Source organism: Penicillium verhagenii, assembly GCF_028828195.1.
Source record: "Penicillium verhagenii strain IBT 33310 chromosome Unknown utg000005l_segment0_segment0, whole genome shotgun sequence".
NCBI lineage: Eukaryota > Fungi > Ascomycota > Eurotiomycetes > Eurotiales > Aspergillaceae > Penicillium > Penicillium verhagenii.
The window spans coordinates 2,264,294-2,280,185 of record NW_026643169.1 but is presented as its reverse complement, the minus strand read 5'-3'; the positions used below and the strand labels follow the sequence as shown (position 1 = coordinate 2,280,185).

General features: G+C 50.1%; 8 protein-coding genes across 8 annotated transcripts; 2 read left to right on the top strand and 6 right to left on the bottom strand.

The window, feature by feature from the left end:
* Window positions 1-58: 58 nt before the first annotated feature.
* On the bottom strand, window positions 59-1,683 carry N7466_004381 (pantothenate transporter; the record flags this gene model as incomplete). Its single annotated transcript, XM_057163778.1, has 4 exons — window positions 59-696; window positions 752-928; window positions 984-1,198; window positions 1,280-1,683. The coding sequence occupies 4 exons, from the start codon at window positions 1,681-1,683 to the stop codon at window positions 59-61; spliced, it is 1,434 nt and encodes a 477-aa protein (XP_057022459.1).
* Window positions 1,684-2,289: 606 nt separating this feature from the next.
* On the bottom strand, window positions 2,290-3,278 carry N7466_004380 (uncharacterized protein; the record flags this gene model as incomplete). The annotated part of the gene is made up of 3 exons (XM_057163777.1): window positions 2,290-2,857; window positions 2,915-3,138; window positions 3,198-3,278. 3 exons carry the CDS (start codon window positions 3,276-3,278, stop codon window positions 2,290-2,292), a joined length of 873 nt encoding a protein of 290 aa, XP_057022458.1.
* A 472-nt stretch (window positions 3,279-3,750) lies between these two features.
* N7466_004379 (uncharacterized protein) lies at window positions 3,751-4,011 on the top strand (the record flags this gene model as incomplete). The annotated part of the gene is made up of 1 exon (XM_057163776.1): window positions 3,751-4,011. The coding sequence occupies one exon, from the start codon at window positions 3,751-3,753 to the stop codon at window positions 4,009-4,011; it is 261 nt and encodes an 86-aa protein (XP_057022457.1).
* A 451-nt stretch (window positions 4,012-4,462) lies between these two features.
* Window positions 4,463-5,422, top strand: N7466_004378 (uncharacterized protein; the record flags this gene model as incomplete). Its single annotated transcript, XM_057163775.1, has 4 exons — window positions 4,463-4,816; window positions 4,892-4,988; window positions 5,089-5,174; window positions 5,234-5,422. The coding sequence occupies 4 exons, from the start codon at window positions 4,463-4,465 to the stop codon at window positions 5,420-5,422; spliced, it is 726 nt and encodes a 241-aa protein (XP_057022456.1).
* Window positions 5,423-6,091: 669 nt separating this feature from the next.
* cpcB (40S ribosomal protein RACK1) lies at window positions 6,092-7,503 on the bottom strand (the record flags this gene model as incomplete). Its single annotated transcript, XM_057163774.1, has 4 exons — window positions 6,092-6,517; window positions 6,777-7,094; window positions 7,241-7,367; window positions 7,424-7,503. The coding sequence occupies 4 exons, from the start codon at window positions 7,501-7,503 to the stop codon at window positions 6,092-6,094; spliced, it is 951 nt and encodes a 316-aa protein (XP_057022455.1).
* Window positions 7,504-8,195: 692 nt separating this feature from the next.
* On the bottom strand, window positions 8,196-9,166 carry N7466_004376 (succinate dehydrogenase assembly factor 2; the record flags this gene model as incomplete). The annotated part of the gene is made up of 2 exons (XM_057163773.1): window positions 8,196-8,632; window positions 8,722-9,166. The coding sequence occupies 2 exons, from the start codon at window positions 9,164-9,166 to the stop codon at window positions 8,196-8,198; spliced, it is 882 nt and encodes a 293-aa protein (XP_057022454.1).
* Window positions 9,167-10,155: 989 nt separating this feature from the next.
* On the bottom strand, window positions 10,156-11,035 carry N7466_004375 (p24 family protein; the record flags this gene model as incomplete). The annotated part of the gene is made up of 3 exons (XM_057163772.1): window positions 10,156-10,475; window positions 10,539-10,665; window positions 10,823-11,035. 3 exons carry the CDS (start codon window positions 11,033-11,035, stop codon window positions 10,156-10,158), a joined length of 660 nt encoding a protein of 219 aa, XP_057022453.1.
* An 821-nt stretch (window positions 11,036-11,856) lies between these two features.
* On the bottom strand, window positions 11,857-15,675 carry N7466_004374 (uncharacterized protein; the record flags this gene model as incomplete). The annotated part of the gene is made up of 1 exon (XM_057163771.1): window positions 11,857-15,675. One exon carries the CDS (start codon window positions 15,673-15,675, stop codon window positions 11,857-11,859), a length of 3,819 nt encoding a protein of 1,272 aa, XP_057022452.1.
* Window positions 15,676-15,892: the final 217 nt, after the last annotated feature.

The window sequence follows — 15,892 nt, the reverse complement described above, 5'->3', positions numbered from 1 at the left end:
CGCGTTAAATCTAGTATGTAAGAATAATCCTCAATGCAATCCATGCTTCCGACGTTGACTACACGCTAGTCTTCGGCCGTACATTGATCGGTGTATTCTCATCGACCGGCTCATTCGACTCCCCGACGTCAGAGTCGTCAGCTTTAACTCGCCCGATTATCCCGCGTGCCGTATCCCTCTTCTCTAGATAAGTAATGAGTGCGATAAACGGCAATGTCAATGCTCCCGTGACCAGACTGGCAATATAACCCTTTCTGAAATTAGGCGCATCTGTCGCTGGGTAGAAAATCAAGGGCCACCAGGTGACAAAAGCAAAGTCGAATGAGTTCATGAATCCTGTCGTGATGGCGCGGAGCTGGAAATCATGGCTCGTCACGTCGGCCATCCATGAATACCATACGGCCTGCGGGGCAAAGGTTGTGCCGAGTAGGTAAAAGGCAACAAAGTATGCGGCATCCGTAGAGGGGCTAGAGACCAATATGGCCGAGCCAATGATGAAGGTAAGGCCGATTGCGATGGAGACTTCCCAGCGGGATTGGAGCTTATCGGATATGACGGCATAAAGCACTGTTCCAACGATGGCTGTCGCGTAGATGCCCGTTGGGTAGTTGTTTTGCTGGACAGTGGTGTAGCCTCGCGAGGCCATCCAGTAAGCCATGACGTTGTTTGATAGCATCTGCACACAGAGCGAGTACACTAGAGGCTGAGGTTAGATGTGCAATAAAGTTCTGTATTGGTATTATCCACATACACATGAAGAGGAATGGCAAGAGATAGAATTGCCAACTTAACAACACGCGTTTGAACACGGTCTTGTCCCATGCTTCCTGGCGAACAGGACCCAGGCGAGTGGCCGCATGTTCCTTTTCTTCGTCGTTGAGATACCATGCAGCACGGTGAGCAGGAAGATCCGGAATGAAGACCCATCCTATTACTGATTAATACTTGCCATCGATGGGACTGTCTTCGTAGGCACAACTCACCAAATATTGCCACTGGGATTGTCATGACCGAAACGATAATGAAAATCCATTTCCATGCTGGCAGGCCGCCCTTTCCTGCGAGAGTCTGTAACAGACCAGCCTGCATCCAGCCACCGGACATTGTTCCCAGTTGGCCAAATACGCAAAATACAGCAGCTCGCATTCCCAGCTCGGTTTTTCGGTACCACGAGCCAAGAATGAACTGTGCCCCGACGCTGCAGACATCGTCAGACTTTCAACACTTGAAGATTTAAGCTGTCTTCGGTAGAGAAGACTACATCAACGTGTAGACTTACTATGCGATTGCCGAAAATCCTCCCTCGATGGCGTTCAGCACAATGACTTGCCAGGCATGAGTCATCTTGTAGGTTATTAAAGTCAACACACTCCAAGTCACATTGGCAGCGACGAAGACATATTTCGGTCGCAATATAGTCAAAAGACTGGTGCCGGGGATCTGGCAAACGGCGTAAACAACCAGGTACGCCGTATTCATGTAGTTGTACTCTTTCCCCTCAAAACCCAAGGCCTCTTTCATGCCACTGATGTAAGCAGTTGAGTAACTAGCCCGAGTGATGCCGAAAAGGAACCAGATTAGTGAGAAATAAGGGAGTAGTGTCACATCGAGTTTGGATAGCAAGGCTCGGTCTTTGGCGTTTGGGCCCCAGAGCCATGTGGCAACCTTTGTTGTCAGGGCCATCGCGTCTTTCGGATCAGAGAAAAAAAATTGCTGATGTAGTTCGGACAGTCAATGAGTATATCAAGTGTGGTTTCTACGCGTCAGTGAGTCAGTCCTGAGATCATCATCGGGGGATAACAAGGAGGGAATCGTTAGAGGTTATTTCAACCTTTTGGAGATGGAAATTTCGCGCCGCGGATCGGTCAGATTTAAAGGACGAAGGCCATAAGCCTGGTGCAGTAATCACGACGAGCTCCTAATGGATGGTGAGGATTTGCTGATAAGACGGTTTCTGCGGGGTTGACCTCGGCATGATGTGATAGCAAGGGAGAATGACTGATTTTCACCGCATGTAACACTCCCCCTTCATACTTGGAATATGACCCGTGGACAACTGACACTTTTTTTTAGGTCTTTCTTTTATCTTTCACTTTGCTTGACTCATCAAATCATAGCTCGTGTCTTAGTAAGTCCTGGACCTTTTTCATGAGCCAAAAAATGCTTGTGTACTTAAGTCGCATTTTCAACCCATTTTAACGATGCCTACTAGTATAGTATACATGTTGTATAATTTCAAGCATCCATTTGATGTTCTATCTGGAAGAATTATCACAGCAATTTTCATGCTTACTCAATATTGGTGTTGGATGTAATACCCTCCCACTCATCACAAACCGCCAATCTCTCATTGCAGCTCGCTCTCATAGCCACGAATGCATCAGGACCAACAGGCAATCTCAAAGGCAGCTCCTTGCCCGCACATAGACCCTCACCCCGTACAGCGTCAACAATAATCTCGCAAGCCTTCTTGGGATCACCAGGTTGAGTCCCATCCTGGGCTTCAAGGCCAAGCCTGACGAGTTCGTTAAGCTCCTCATACACAGGCAGGCGGTGATATGCCCCTTGACGCATTTTATCATGCGACATAATTTTAGTACGAAAATTGCCAAATGTTAAGATACAAGTCCGAATGCCGAAGGGAGCGAGTTCAATTGCCATATTAGGTACCAGACCCTCGATCAGACCCTTCGAGCCTGAGTAGCAGCTCGCGGCTGGGGCACCGTAGTACACGCCCAAAGACCCGCTGAAGAGGATAGTGCCGGTCTTGGCTTCACGCATCAGAGGAATGAATGAACGAGTGAGATTGAGCGGGCCGAAGGCGTTAACTCGCATACCATGGATCATGGATTCCTCACTGTGGTTATAAATTTAGAGTAGAGGCCTACGTAGAATCAAACAGGGTGGAGCTTACTCATATTCTTCTAATATTCCTGCTTGGATGAAGCCGGCATTATTGACCAGTACATCTACTTGGCCGTAAATTGCCCATGCTTCTTTGGCTTTCTTATCAAGCTCTTTCTGCGGGGCCAAAACGTCGATCTCTAAAGTTGCTGCACCGGCATATTTAAGAGCAAGCAGTCGGTTCGCGCCAGTCTGGGCGTTGTTCGGACGTCCTGTTGCGATAACTCGGTCACCCTGGAAAATATAAGTGAGTTCAGTTGAGTCGATTTCATGGTTTGTTCTGTTTGACGTACCTTGTCAAGAATAGCTTGAACAAAAGCCTCTCCCAAACCGGAGGAGCATCCGGTCACAAGCCAAGTCAATTGTCCAGGCATTGTCAAAGTAGTGATATCGTTCCAAGATTATAGGAGTCGTGAAGTGAAAGGGAGCAGATGGAGATTAGAAATGAAATTTGTGCTCGGGGCTACCTTCGTTTCTACTCCATAATGCAATGATTCTTTAATGGAACTGCATATCTAGGTGAGGGGCAAACATTACAGGTCCTTTCAAGTTTTACGAGTATAGTGTATATTAATTATGGCCGGATACCGTTTTGCAGTGTAAATTTACCAAACTATAGCATGGGGGCCAAAATTGTGATCTCTTTCCCTCTTGAGCTATCTAGTTATCCGCATTCTGTCAAATCACCTTCATCATAGCCTAGAAGTTTCCCCTGGTCACTATGAACACCCCTTTGACTCGATTGGGAGTTTCTATCGCACCGTCGACAGTGCGGGTGCTCTCTAAACTCGCGGTCAAGGTGGTGGGAAGTGTACGGGGTTGAACGCTGTTGATCTACGCAAATATATGATGCCACCATTCGATAGCTCCGCAATGGCAGCTAATATCTACCACACCGGCATTACATTCAGCATCGATCTCGAAGTCAACAAGGACTTTGAAACAATCGCTGCTGGGATGTTGAAACTTTACCAGCGTGACCTAATCCAAAATGAAGGTTTGACATCTACCGTTCAGGTCGAAGACCGGTGGATTGCTGTGGAGAATGTCACTCGCCTTCTTCTTGCCATGTTTGGAATTGGAATGAAGAGCTGGTCATTTTCTTAATTGGAAAGAAGCTTTCTACGAGGATAGGTTTGTTTCCATTTTGTTTCAAAATTTCGAAATTTAACCCAGAAATGAGCTTCTGCTTGTTCATTTATCCGGAACGACCTCCCCAGGCCCATTATCAATCTATGTCACGGCACACCGAGCCTAATGCAGTATACTCGGCCGTCCAACCTTGAAAGTTCCCACATTCGCTCCAGCTAAGCACATCGGACATCGGGGCCGAGAACGCGTGTCGTAAATTGCTTCTCCTTGATCCTCTCACCCGAGGAGCCTCCGATCCGGAGAATCTTCGGTGAAGAACAGGGGGAAAAGCTTATTGCAACTATATATCACTCAAGTATACCTCAGTGCTTGATGTACCTGCATAGATAATTTGAACCCTGGGACCACCTGGGTACAATTCATTGCAGCCTTCCACGCACGGTTTCAAAGAACCTCCTCTCTCAAAATGTTTCCATCTACAATTGCCACTTCCCTGCTCCTCGGCAGCCAACTCGCAGCGGCCGGCCTAATCCAACGCGAAACCACTCAATTGGTGAACAGCACCGCCTGTTCGAACGTCCACATCCTGATCGCTCGTGGAACCACCGAAACCTACCCCGGTTCGTTGGAGACGCTTGCCGAACTGATCACTGCCAACAACGCGGACACCACATACGAGAACCTCGTGTACCCAGCCACCTCCGAGACGACGACGGACAGCTACCACGTCGGCAAGAAGGCCGCACGCAAGCAGCTGACTAGTTTCGTGGAGCGATGCGGGCACACCGATTCCAAGCTGGTTGTGCTTGCTTACTCGCAGGTCTGTATTTTATTCCAATTACCAGCTGCCATACATGTTGACTGACTGGCTCACTTTCTTTTTTGGATGAAATAGGGTGCGATGATTATTGCTGATACCCTTGCTGGTGGTGGCGGCGACTCGACTCTGGGCAACCTGACTGCTCCCATTGACTATGATATCGGAAAGCATAGTAAGTACTGCTAAGGATTGATCAGTTCATCTCGGTTTTCTTCTGGGGACCACCTAGGAAGGAAGTACCCAGTAGATACTAATTACAATGCTGTCTGTAGTTGATGCCCTCGTCCTATACGGTGATCCACGCCACGCTCCCAACCAGCCTTATAACCAGGGCTACGAGACCTTTAACGTCACAGGTGTATGTTTTAATGAGTTAGATATTGGCTGTAGTGGATTGGGAAGCTAACTAGAAGACAGAAATATCCTCGCCCGGAATTCCAGGTGCGCTACTTGACGGAGCATTACGGAAAGGTGATTCACGATTTCTGTAACGTGAATGACCCGGTGTGTGCCAGTGGTACTAACCTCACGGCTCATTTGGTTTACCCTGAGATCTGGGATACAACTGCTGCTGGATGGGTGCAGAGTGTCCTTGATAAGCAGTGATTTATGTATCAATCCCTGTTTATTCATATAGAAGACACTAGTAGAAGTCGAAGTCGGGATCTTAAAGGGGTTGTTGGAAAATCTGCATGTACTACTAGCAAGCAAGATAGAATAAAGTTCAAGTTCGAGATGCTAGTTCAAGACACATCTGCAGGGGGAATCTGGATGAAGAAATGTGCTCCACACTTGATCGATAGAGGCTATTAGCACATTGGACATTTGAAGCTGGTAGGATAAGCATCTACTAGTAATATACCCACTTCGATCCAGGTTTGTGCTGGGTTTATCCTTAGTGTGTTCAAAGTTCGAAGGTTTCGGACGATTTGTAAGAAACTACAATATCTACAATGTCTGGTCACACCCACTACGAGATGGAAAAGGGTGAAGAAAAAATAGGAAAACAGTTTTGATGCCTTATGTGGTATTAGAACATCACATGCCTTCACAAGATCCCAGACATCCGATTTTAATGGTGAATCGAGTAAGCTAGGCATGTCAGAAAACCTCAGGGCCGGGTAACACCGTGTCCCGACCCAAAGTGCTTCATTGCTCGTGGCTCATACATCCCAAAACCAAAGCCCTTCTTGTTCTGGATTTTGAACTTTTTTTTGATTCCCTTGGCAATAAGATCAAAAAGAGGCCTCCTCCTTCACACTCATCAACTCATATCTAAGCGCGCGACATAACACCCCAGGCACGGATCTTGTTGTCGGTGTAACCGGCGAACAGGGTCTGGCCATCGGCAGACCAGGCGAGGGAGATACACTCGGGGTCGCGGGACTTCTTGCCCTTCTCGACGTACTCGGGCTTGAGCTCATCAACCTTGGACTTCTTCTCGAGGTCGAAGATGGTGATGGAGCTGCTGGTGGCAGCGCACAGCCAGTAGCGGTTGGGGGAGAAGACGAGAGCGTGGATCTCATCACCGGCGTGGAGGGAGTAGAGGTGCTTGGACTCGTTCAAGTCCCAGAGCATGGTGGTACCGTCCTTGCCACCGGAGGCGCAGAGGGATCCATCGGGGGAGATGGTAACGGTGTTGATGTAACCGGAGTGACCGATGTGGTCGGTCTGCAGGCGGCAAGAAGCAAGCTCCCAAACCTAAAAAGTGAATGAATTGTCAGCGTCCCAATAATTCATCAAATCTTTCTTTCTAGTGAAAACGAAGAGAAAAATTTTCCTCCCCAACTCAAACATTGAATACAAATTCAATGTTTTGAGTTGGTTTTTTTCAATCAGGCATTGGTGATAATTGTCTCATGGCCCACGAAGGGCTCTGAAGTAGCAAATACGTAAAAGATGCAAACATCCTTTGAAATGAAGGGTGGGCAGAAGTTGGAGATCGGGTGTGGAAGCGTACCTTGACGAGCTTGTCCCAACCAGCGGAGACAATGACGGGGTTCTGGGGGTTGGGGCTGAAGCGCACGCAGGAAACCCACTCGGTGTGGCCCTTGTCGGTGATGGTGTACTTGCAGTCACCGAGGGTGTTCCACAGCTTGATGGAGCGGTCACGGGATCCGGAGACGATCTGACGGTTGTCGGCGGAGAAAGAGACGGAGAGAACGTCGTTGGTGTGGCCGACAAAGGTGCGGGTGGTGTTACCGGTGGAGAGCTCCCACAGGCGGAGGGACTTGTCCCAGGAGGAGGACAGAGCGTAGGCACCGTCGGAGGAGATCACCTATAAAACAGAAAAAAAAGACCACCGGTCAGCGAAAACCGTTTCCAATCGTATCCCAGTATTCAATTTCCATTCGTGTCGATTCCCAATGGATCCGTATACATCATGATTCGATTTCGAGAAGAGGGGGGGGTAGAAATGCATACACAGTCAGAGACGATGTGGGAGTGACCCTCGAGGCTGCGCTTGGGGTAGCCGTAAGCCTGCTCATCACGGGTAAGGTTCCAGATGATCAGGGTCTTGTCGCGAGAGCCCGACAGCAGCATGTTGGGGCTAAGGGCGAAGTCAGAACATGATATATTGCGAAAATTTGACGAGGCTAGACCTACTTCTCCAGGGAGGTCGCAAGGGAGGTAACCCAGCCATTGTGGCCCTCGAGGGTGCCGCGAAGAACCAGCTGCTCAGCCATGATGAGTGAGTCGTTGAAGGGTGAGGATAGGGCGGAGTAGGTCGTTGACGCTGGGGAGATAAAATCAGAGGAAGGAGGTGCTGCGTGCCCGCCAAAGCCCTAACCCGGTTGGCTGGCACCTTGTGTGGTTCCGCTGTGCCCTAACAATAAGCGAAGGGTCACGTGGCTTATCTTATCGCCCTTGACGGGACTACAATTGTATTGAAGTATGAAGAACATTGTATACATTTCTATGAATTCTATCGAATTTCTCTTTGTTGTTTTAATTATTTAGCTGCAATCTAAGATTGAAGATCCTTTCGTTTTTCTAATTTAAAAAAAAACCCACCGACTCGAATTCTCTGTTCATCTTGAATCATCCATAACCACGAAGACATTTACTATACAACATAGAGTATTTCCGCAGACCCATAAGAAAGCCAGGTCTAGCCATGGAATGACAACCAGTCTCTAATGTGATTGGCCTTGGCCCCTTTCAACATACATAATGATACCGCATATATGCATCAACCCTATCTTAAATCACCAAGTATACAGGGCTTTTGCCTTTTTTCCTTTTGCCTTTCGGCATTGATCAATATCATACACAACTTCCAGTACTACAAGTACAACAACCAGTAGATCAACCAATCCTACCCGGTTCACCGGTAATCCACCTGGGCATACTTATACAACAACCGCAACCCCTCTCTTTAGGAGTCGAAAACCTGCACATCCGGCATCCGTCCCAACCCACGACCACCACCAGTCTTCTTATTCTTTGCGGCCTCGAATCCAAGGGCGCTCTTATCCTTCACGTGCTGTCTCAACAGCTCCAACACGGCAGATCCATCCCACCGCTTCGGAACAGGCCGGTACGCAGCCCTGAATGCACCAATGGTCTGCGCCCACTCGCCGCTCTTGGAAGCACCCTCCTTCCAGGTCTCCGTCAGCTCGTCCTCGGCAGGAGGGTTCTCGCCGGTGACCTCGGGCGGGTCCTGGGTAGCCCAGTAGTAGATATCCCAATCGTTCTCATCGAGGAAGCTGTCATATTCCCGGAGCTGCTCCGCAGTCATTTCGCGGAGGTAGACGTCGGCGAAAGTGGAGAGGAGGAGGTCGGACTCAAGGATACCACGCTTGCGGCTTTGATCTATTGATTGGTGGTTAGTGTATGTTTTAAGGTTTGTATGCGTGCAACTTTCTGCCAAGCTTGCATCGACAGCAGAAGGGATTACGAACATAATAACCGAGCTCGCATGGTCATGGTATCTTCTCCAGCCCGCTTCAAAGGCTCAACCTTGAAGGTAATACCTTCCATCTCACCAACTCCAAGCTCGGGCTTCTGCGCACCACTCTCTTGACGACCGCCGGTGAAATGCTCGATTCTTCCTGGGTACGGGTCGTTGGGGCGGTAGTTTGGGTTGACAGAGTTTAGCATATCGGGCGGCGCAGGCTTCTTTCCGACATTGGGGAAGTCCTTAGTCATGGTAGAGGTGGTGTTCGGCACGAATTGGTTCGGCGACTTGTTGGCCTGGTTGTCACGGTGCTCCTGGACATTGGGATGGGCGCGGTTTTTGGCATCGTTGAAGCGTAGAGCAGTCGCGCCGAATGAGCGGTTGATTGCGGGTTTGCAAGACGCGGTCATGGGCCGCAAGGCGCGGTTAATCAATCTAGGTGCTGACATTTTTGTGCTTTATTGTATCCCTTCAGGTTTGTTGGAACCTGGATTGAAAGGGAGAAGAGGCGTTGATATGCAATGCTCGGCTTGACATCATCTCGAATCATCGCCCGGGCCGAAAAAGCTACCTGCAACACCCGATGTTTGCAGTGTTTGCAGGCCAACCTACCACTGAATACATTGCAATTAGTACGCAACGCTAACATTGTCAGTTTATACCCCATGAGAAATCGTTACTGGTTTGGAAATGAATCAAGTTTGTTTGATTTGTATCCAAGATAATATTCTAGAGAGTAAAGTTTCAATTATGGATGTAGTAGTAGGGAATACCGTAAAAGTAGTATATGGTAAGAGTCTACAAAGAAAACCGTATATTGGTTATACCTCTAGGTATCATTTCAATCCAGATATAAGGGAACGCGCGGTTTTGACAAAATGTTTGACGTATTGACAAACACCGTATCTTGAAATCGATACATACTAGTTCCAAGTGCTCGGTGTACAAACTTCGTACATACTACTAGTACTAGTAGTATCATGTATGTTGCTGTCCGGATGCAATCCAGCTTTGATCTATGCCCAGCACTGGAGGCACTAACACATTCGAAGGTTCAACATCCATCCATTCAAACCTTCAAATGTCAACCCGAACTATCTCTACAAGTGCACAGTATCTACAATCCATAATCCAAGATTAACCCCCACAAAAGCAGGACATATATTTTATATCATCGAATTCATGACCATCGAGACAAATGCTATGCATAAGACACGAGTACAAAAGCCAGATCCAGACTCAGCCGATGCCCTCCCAAAAAAACCCGGCAACGCTGCACTGATCCCATCAATCCATCTTACACGAAATCCAACATAGAAACATTCGAATGCACTTTGACTGCACTTCCAACCAAATAGTACCTACCCTGCAAACAAGCTATGTGTCCCCGAGCCTTAAAAAGCCACTGTCCCGACGCAACGAAACGCAAATAAAATGCTTAGATAAGGTGCTTGGACCGGAAGTACGCGCGCAGGTACACAACCTGCCACGCACCAAGACCAACCAGCATACCCATAGTGCCGAAAGCAAACCACTTAACACGCTCATTGGTGCTCTCATTGGTATCACGGAGACGCTGCTCACGGGCGCGGAGGTAGTCCATCTCAGTAACGATATCGTTGACCATCTCCTCGATGCGGCGGAGGTCGGTCTCGACGGGCTTGAGCTTCTCCTGGGCTTGAATGCTAGACCAGTCGCGGGCGTCGGCGCCGATTTCGACATCGAGTTCGATTTCGCGGGAGGGGTTTTGGCCGTTGTCTGGAAGAGGCGTGTTAGATGGGAGGGGATCTTGGGTTGGTTGTGTGGGGGGAATGAACTTACTGCGGCCAACGAGCTGGTTCTCAAGGCACACGTCGAAAGTGGTGTCGGCGGTGGAGGTGAATGCCTGGCGCACTTCGCCGACGATGTCCTTGGGACGGCCGTGGTCATTGCCCATGGAGTCCTTGATCTGTAGTCGGTGTTAGCAATCGGTGGTCAGTCGTGAGAAGCGGAGTGGAGTCGATGCGTGGTTGCGGTGTTGTTGGTCGTGGCGCATGCCCAGCGAATCTGGATTTGGGGTCGGGATTCGATTGGTTGGGATGGGGGATAGTAGGTGTGTCACGTACGTGCATGTTGACGCGCTGGCCGTCACCCTTGGAGCCGCTCACGATGGCGGTCACGACGACCAGCTGGTCCTTGGAGATAAAGTTGCGGATACATCGCTCGTTCTTGCCGTTGCCTCCGCTGGCGGGGAGGTCGAATTTCAGGGCAGAGGCGATTTGGACGACGAGAAGGAGGAAAGTGAGAATTGACCTCATTGTGAATGGAGAGGAGCCCATGGTGGGGGATTTTGGCGGTGGTAAACAGGGAAGCTGATGGTTGTTGATGCCACTTAAGGGGACTGGAGGATCACCTAAGCACGGAGCACCTGACCACAGACAAGTCCGCCCTACTACGACCAAGTACAAACATGAACTACATAAACCTTCAAACTTCTTTAAGTTGATAAAAGTAATTAAAGATGTATATAATCGAAAATAACAAATTATTCCGTCTGTAAGTATTATTCAGTCTAATATTAGCTGTGAATGCTCATCCAGTTGGTTCTCATGCTTAATGCTTTCTTATAGCACATCGGACACCTAGATTCTACAGTATTTATACGAGTCCAAAAAAAAGAAAATCCAAGTCAAGATGAAAAAAAGAGCGGGTTCTGAGCGTCGAGGCTTTTAGATACAGACATAAGTACTTCAAACATGGTATCTCGCAGACTTCACAAAAAGAAAAGCACATCACTGGCAAACCCCCAAAGATCAGATCCAATCTGATCCAACAAAAGAAAAAGAAAAGAAGCACCGTATTAGTCGTGAGTATTGCATCCAACAAAATGGAAGGAAGAAAAAAAAGAAATAGAAAGATAGTCACACAAAAAAACCACCAGGCCGTAGCTGTGAAGAACAAGAAAGAAAGTAAAAAAGACAGAAGATACTGCGATGCAGCTCTATGCAAATAAATGGGCAAAGAAATGAAGGGAAATGTAAGGGAAATACAGGGCATGAAAATGTGACAAAACGATAGACATGAGATATGTGATCGTCATATGGCAATGGAACGCTGAAATGGTAACATCAAGTAGTCGAGATCATAGCATGATACTGGACTAAGCTTCGAACTTCTTGCGTCGTGTAAAGAAGCGGGAAATTCCGCCTTCTTTAGTCTTGGGGCTCATGGAACTCTGGGGAGCAGGCTCTGGCGGGCCGGTATTCCGGAGGAAGTCCGCTAGAGCACTGGTCTCGGTTTGGCGGTTGGTAGCGGAAGGCATGATGCCAGGATTCCGCTCCATGCCGACTTTCAGGGAGTAGTTGGATGGTGTGTTGTTCTGCGAGCGCATAGAGCTGACTGACATCTTTGACGAAGGAACCCTTCCTGTTGTCAGACGAGACTTCATGCTGCCCGACCCATTCGAGCTTGACGACGCAGGTGGTCGCACGCTCAATGGTTGGGGTTGGGCTTGCTTGAAGTCGGGTGGTGGTTCGCTGCGCAGGAAGTCGATTAGACTTTCCTCCTGGCGTGGAGGCGGCTTGGCTTGGAGTAACTCCTCAAGCAAGTCGTCGTCATCATCGTCATCAATGGCATAGGGGTCCGGAACACGTCGTTGCTTGCGAGCGGGGCGAGGAGGCTCCGCCGGTTCTGCCATTAGTGTGGATGGGCTTGCCTTGGCCTTTCCACTGGGACGCTGGTTTGAATCCAAAAGCCCAGTCCGCGAGCCAAACGAAGTGTATGACTTGTTGACGCTAGATCCGCTGGCAAGGGATCCATTTTGAGAATCGATGTGGATGTCATCCGAGTCGATTGTGTTTCGGAATGGCGCAACAGTACGGGGGATACGAGCACCGGATTGCGGCGGCCCTTGGCGGATGAAGTCAATCAGCTCAGAAGTCTCCGATCCTCGGGTCTCTGCTGCGCGAGCCTGCAGCTTGGGACGGTTTGGATTTGACCGGTTAGACGAGATGCTAGGCTGGGTTCGAACAGATCTGGGGGAGTCGATGGTAGGGCTTGGGGCACTGGTGGGACCAGATGAATTGTTGGCGGTAGGACTGCTGGTGCGAACCTCACGGGGTGGTCCAGCAGCAGCAGCGGTTGTGGGAGACAGGCTCATCCGCGAAGAAAGTGGGATGTATTTGGGAGAGTCAGCTGACTTAGCGATTCCAATGGCCTGGTCTCCAGTGGCCTTGGAAGAAATAGAGGCCCGAGGATCGGCTCCTGGTGGACCGGTGTTCTTCAAAAACTCGGCAAGATCAGTAGTGTTTGTAGTGTCAGAGCGAGGAACAGGTCGAGGAATGTCCGGGAATGTCATCTCCCTCACACTCCGTGGGGTTAACGTGAAATGGATAGTCTCGTCGCTGTTGATGAGCTTGTCCAAGTCGGTGGTATCGTTGTCTAGCGAATCTCCGCTGCCAGACGCCCGACTTGTCTCAGACGAGCTGCGGAGTCGGAGGGATGGGGACTCGCCCGGGGGACGATTCATCAGGCCCTTCAGTTTGTTTGAAACCTGAGATGTTGTGGAACCAGCAGTCACCGGACGCTTGTCGCGAGTACTGTTAAAGCTCTCTGAGCGGCGAGGCTTGGTCAAGACGGACGAGGCGATAGATGTTGATGGACGCCCAGACATACGTTGGACAGCAGCTCGTTGCTCGAGGGTTGGGGAACTACGGTTGCTAGTAGTCACGATCAATGGAGTGGGCCTGCGGCGGGTGCGTGATTGTTGAGACCGTTCACTATCTCCAGAAGTTGACGGCGCACGAGAAACGTCTGGTGACGCAGCAGCTTCTGGGGTAACAGACTCGGAAATAGGCAAGTCTTCAGCAGCGGCAAATTCAACGGCACTAGGGTCAGAACCAGGAAATGGGAAGGGCTCGGTGACGATAACAGGCTCTGAAGGAATCTCGGAGGATTTTTCAGAAATGACCGCTTCGTTTAATGTGCCCAACTCAGACACGGAACCGATGTCTGATTTATTGTGATCGCCCTCGACAGCATGAATATCACTAGGAGCCTTGATAGCCTCGATGGTGGCGTCGGCGGGGGGTGCCAGTGCGGGCTCCACCCCTTGCGTAGGTTGGGTAGCGGGAAGATCACAGTCACTAGTTTCTGCAATGATCGGCTTTGCATAAGACTGGGAAACATCCCTACTTGGCTTTCTCTTCGGTCGGTGAATTGTCGACGTCAGTTTCGGCTTCTCGCACATCCCCTGTCCTTCGATAACTTCCGGATCCTGAGTGGGTCCATCGATCGAGGAGACCGAAACACGGTTGCTGTCGGCCTGGTCCGTTCCCTCCTCCTCGTCCTCGTGCAGACGCGACCGCAATGATGCGATCGTTACACCAACTGCCGGTGCAGCCTCCTCTTCTTCCTCCTGCACGACAGACATGTGCTCTTTCTCGGAAAATTCTTCTGATGACTCCTTGAACTCATCGGACTCTGTGGTGACTGCGATACCCGTGGCTGTCTCTGTCGCATCCACGAACTCGGCCGATTCATCATCCTCGTACATGGTCTCCAGTTGCTTCTCCTTCGAGGAAGACCGGGAAGTTCTGCCGGACTTGGGTGATGGCTGATCTGGGGAGAGTTCGTCTGCCTCCTCGTCTTGGTCGGCCTGCGCCGCCGCTGGAGGAACTTCGTCTTTGTGGTTTGGCAATGATCTCGAGCGAAGGTGGCGAAGCAGGGGACTCTCCACTGCTGATGCGCTTAGAGGGGAGTTGCCGGACCTGCTCACCAACGATGGTGATGGTACCACCATCAAACTCCTCGGTCGCACCTTGTGAGCGACCATCGCCTGCATGGTCTGTGCCACTTCGCCTTCCATGTCTGGGTTGTACCCAGGCACCTCAATCTCCTCAATGTCATGATCACCCATGGGCAAAGGAACTTCGATGGGATCAATTGGCACGGGGAGTTCTTCAGAAGCAGGGTCTGTTGGGGTGACCGGCTCCTCAATGGTAACAATGCTGCTCTTGCGACTGTTGGCCAAAGTGTGCGAGAAAGTACGGCGTCGGAAAGACTCGCGAGATAGTGTTCGCGAAAGAGTGGTTCCACGTCTGCGCTTTCTCCAGGTGCGCCATAGGCGACCCAGTGTCGCGTTCAGCGCGAGCTTCTCCATATCGAGATCCTCCACGACCAACCGCTCAATTCGCTTGCGGTGGTCTTCCATATCGTCTGAAAATTGACTTTCGGTGTCGTTCAGTTTCGTGGATAACCTTGATCGTGCAGTTTCGCCTGCAATGACAAGCGCGCGCTCGCCGATGTGTTCAATAATGGAAGTCAAGAAAATTGCTGCTGCGGGGGTGATGTTGTCGACATGACTAGAAAATCTGCGGGGGGCACCGTCGCTTTCGCCGAGGCCCTCCTGTGCGATGAATTCGTCCTCATCCTCCTCTTCCATATCACCGAGTCTGGTGTAGACCATGCATCGCAGACGAGTCAACTTCCACGAGCGAACGAGATCAAAGTCCCCACCGGGCTCCTGACCTCCTCGGAAATCCGACTCCTCGTCATCTTCACCTCCCATGTATTCGCCCAGTTCTTCATCTGCAGTAGCCACGACTTCTTGTGCGAGGCGAGGTTTCAAGACATCCGCCAAAATCGGGCGAATGCAGGCTAGTTGTGTAGATTTAGAGGCGGCGAGAACATTAAAAAGTAAATTATCGAGGAAACCATTCAAGAGAGATAGTGCCGCGGGGGTCACTAGGGCAGTGGCCGTGGCCCCAGTGTCCTCATCCTCGGCGACAAAATCAGCGGCATTAAATTCTTGATCGGAGGTAATGATTTCGGAGGCGGCAGCGGAAGAGATGAAACCGGGTGGAGGACGAACGGTAGGCGGCGACATGAGATTGACTCGGGAGTCGCTGGAAAGACTGGTACTGCGCGAACGAGTCAAACTCCCGGCGTCCAGGAAGTCGGATCTGGAGTAATGTTGCATGGTGAAAGGTGACAAAGGGAGGGGTATATCAATGCTCGGACACGGCGGGTTTGGGATAATTTCTTCTGTAGCGGTCCTGACCACTGGGGTACACCCTCGATCGTTCGGACTGGGGGGAATGAGTTGTAAATCAAATCTCTAAATCATCCTGTACACCGTCAGTCTGACACTTTCGCCGCTTACGTTGGGAGAGGTTTGCGATTATTCGGGGGCCAGT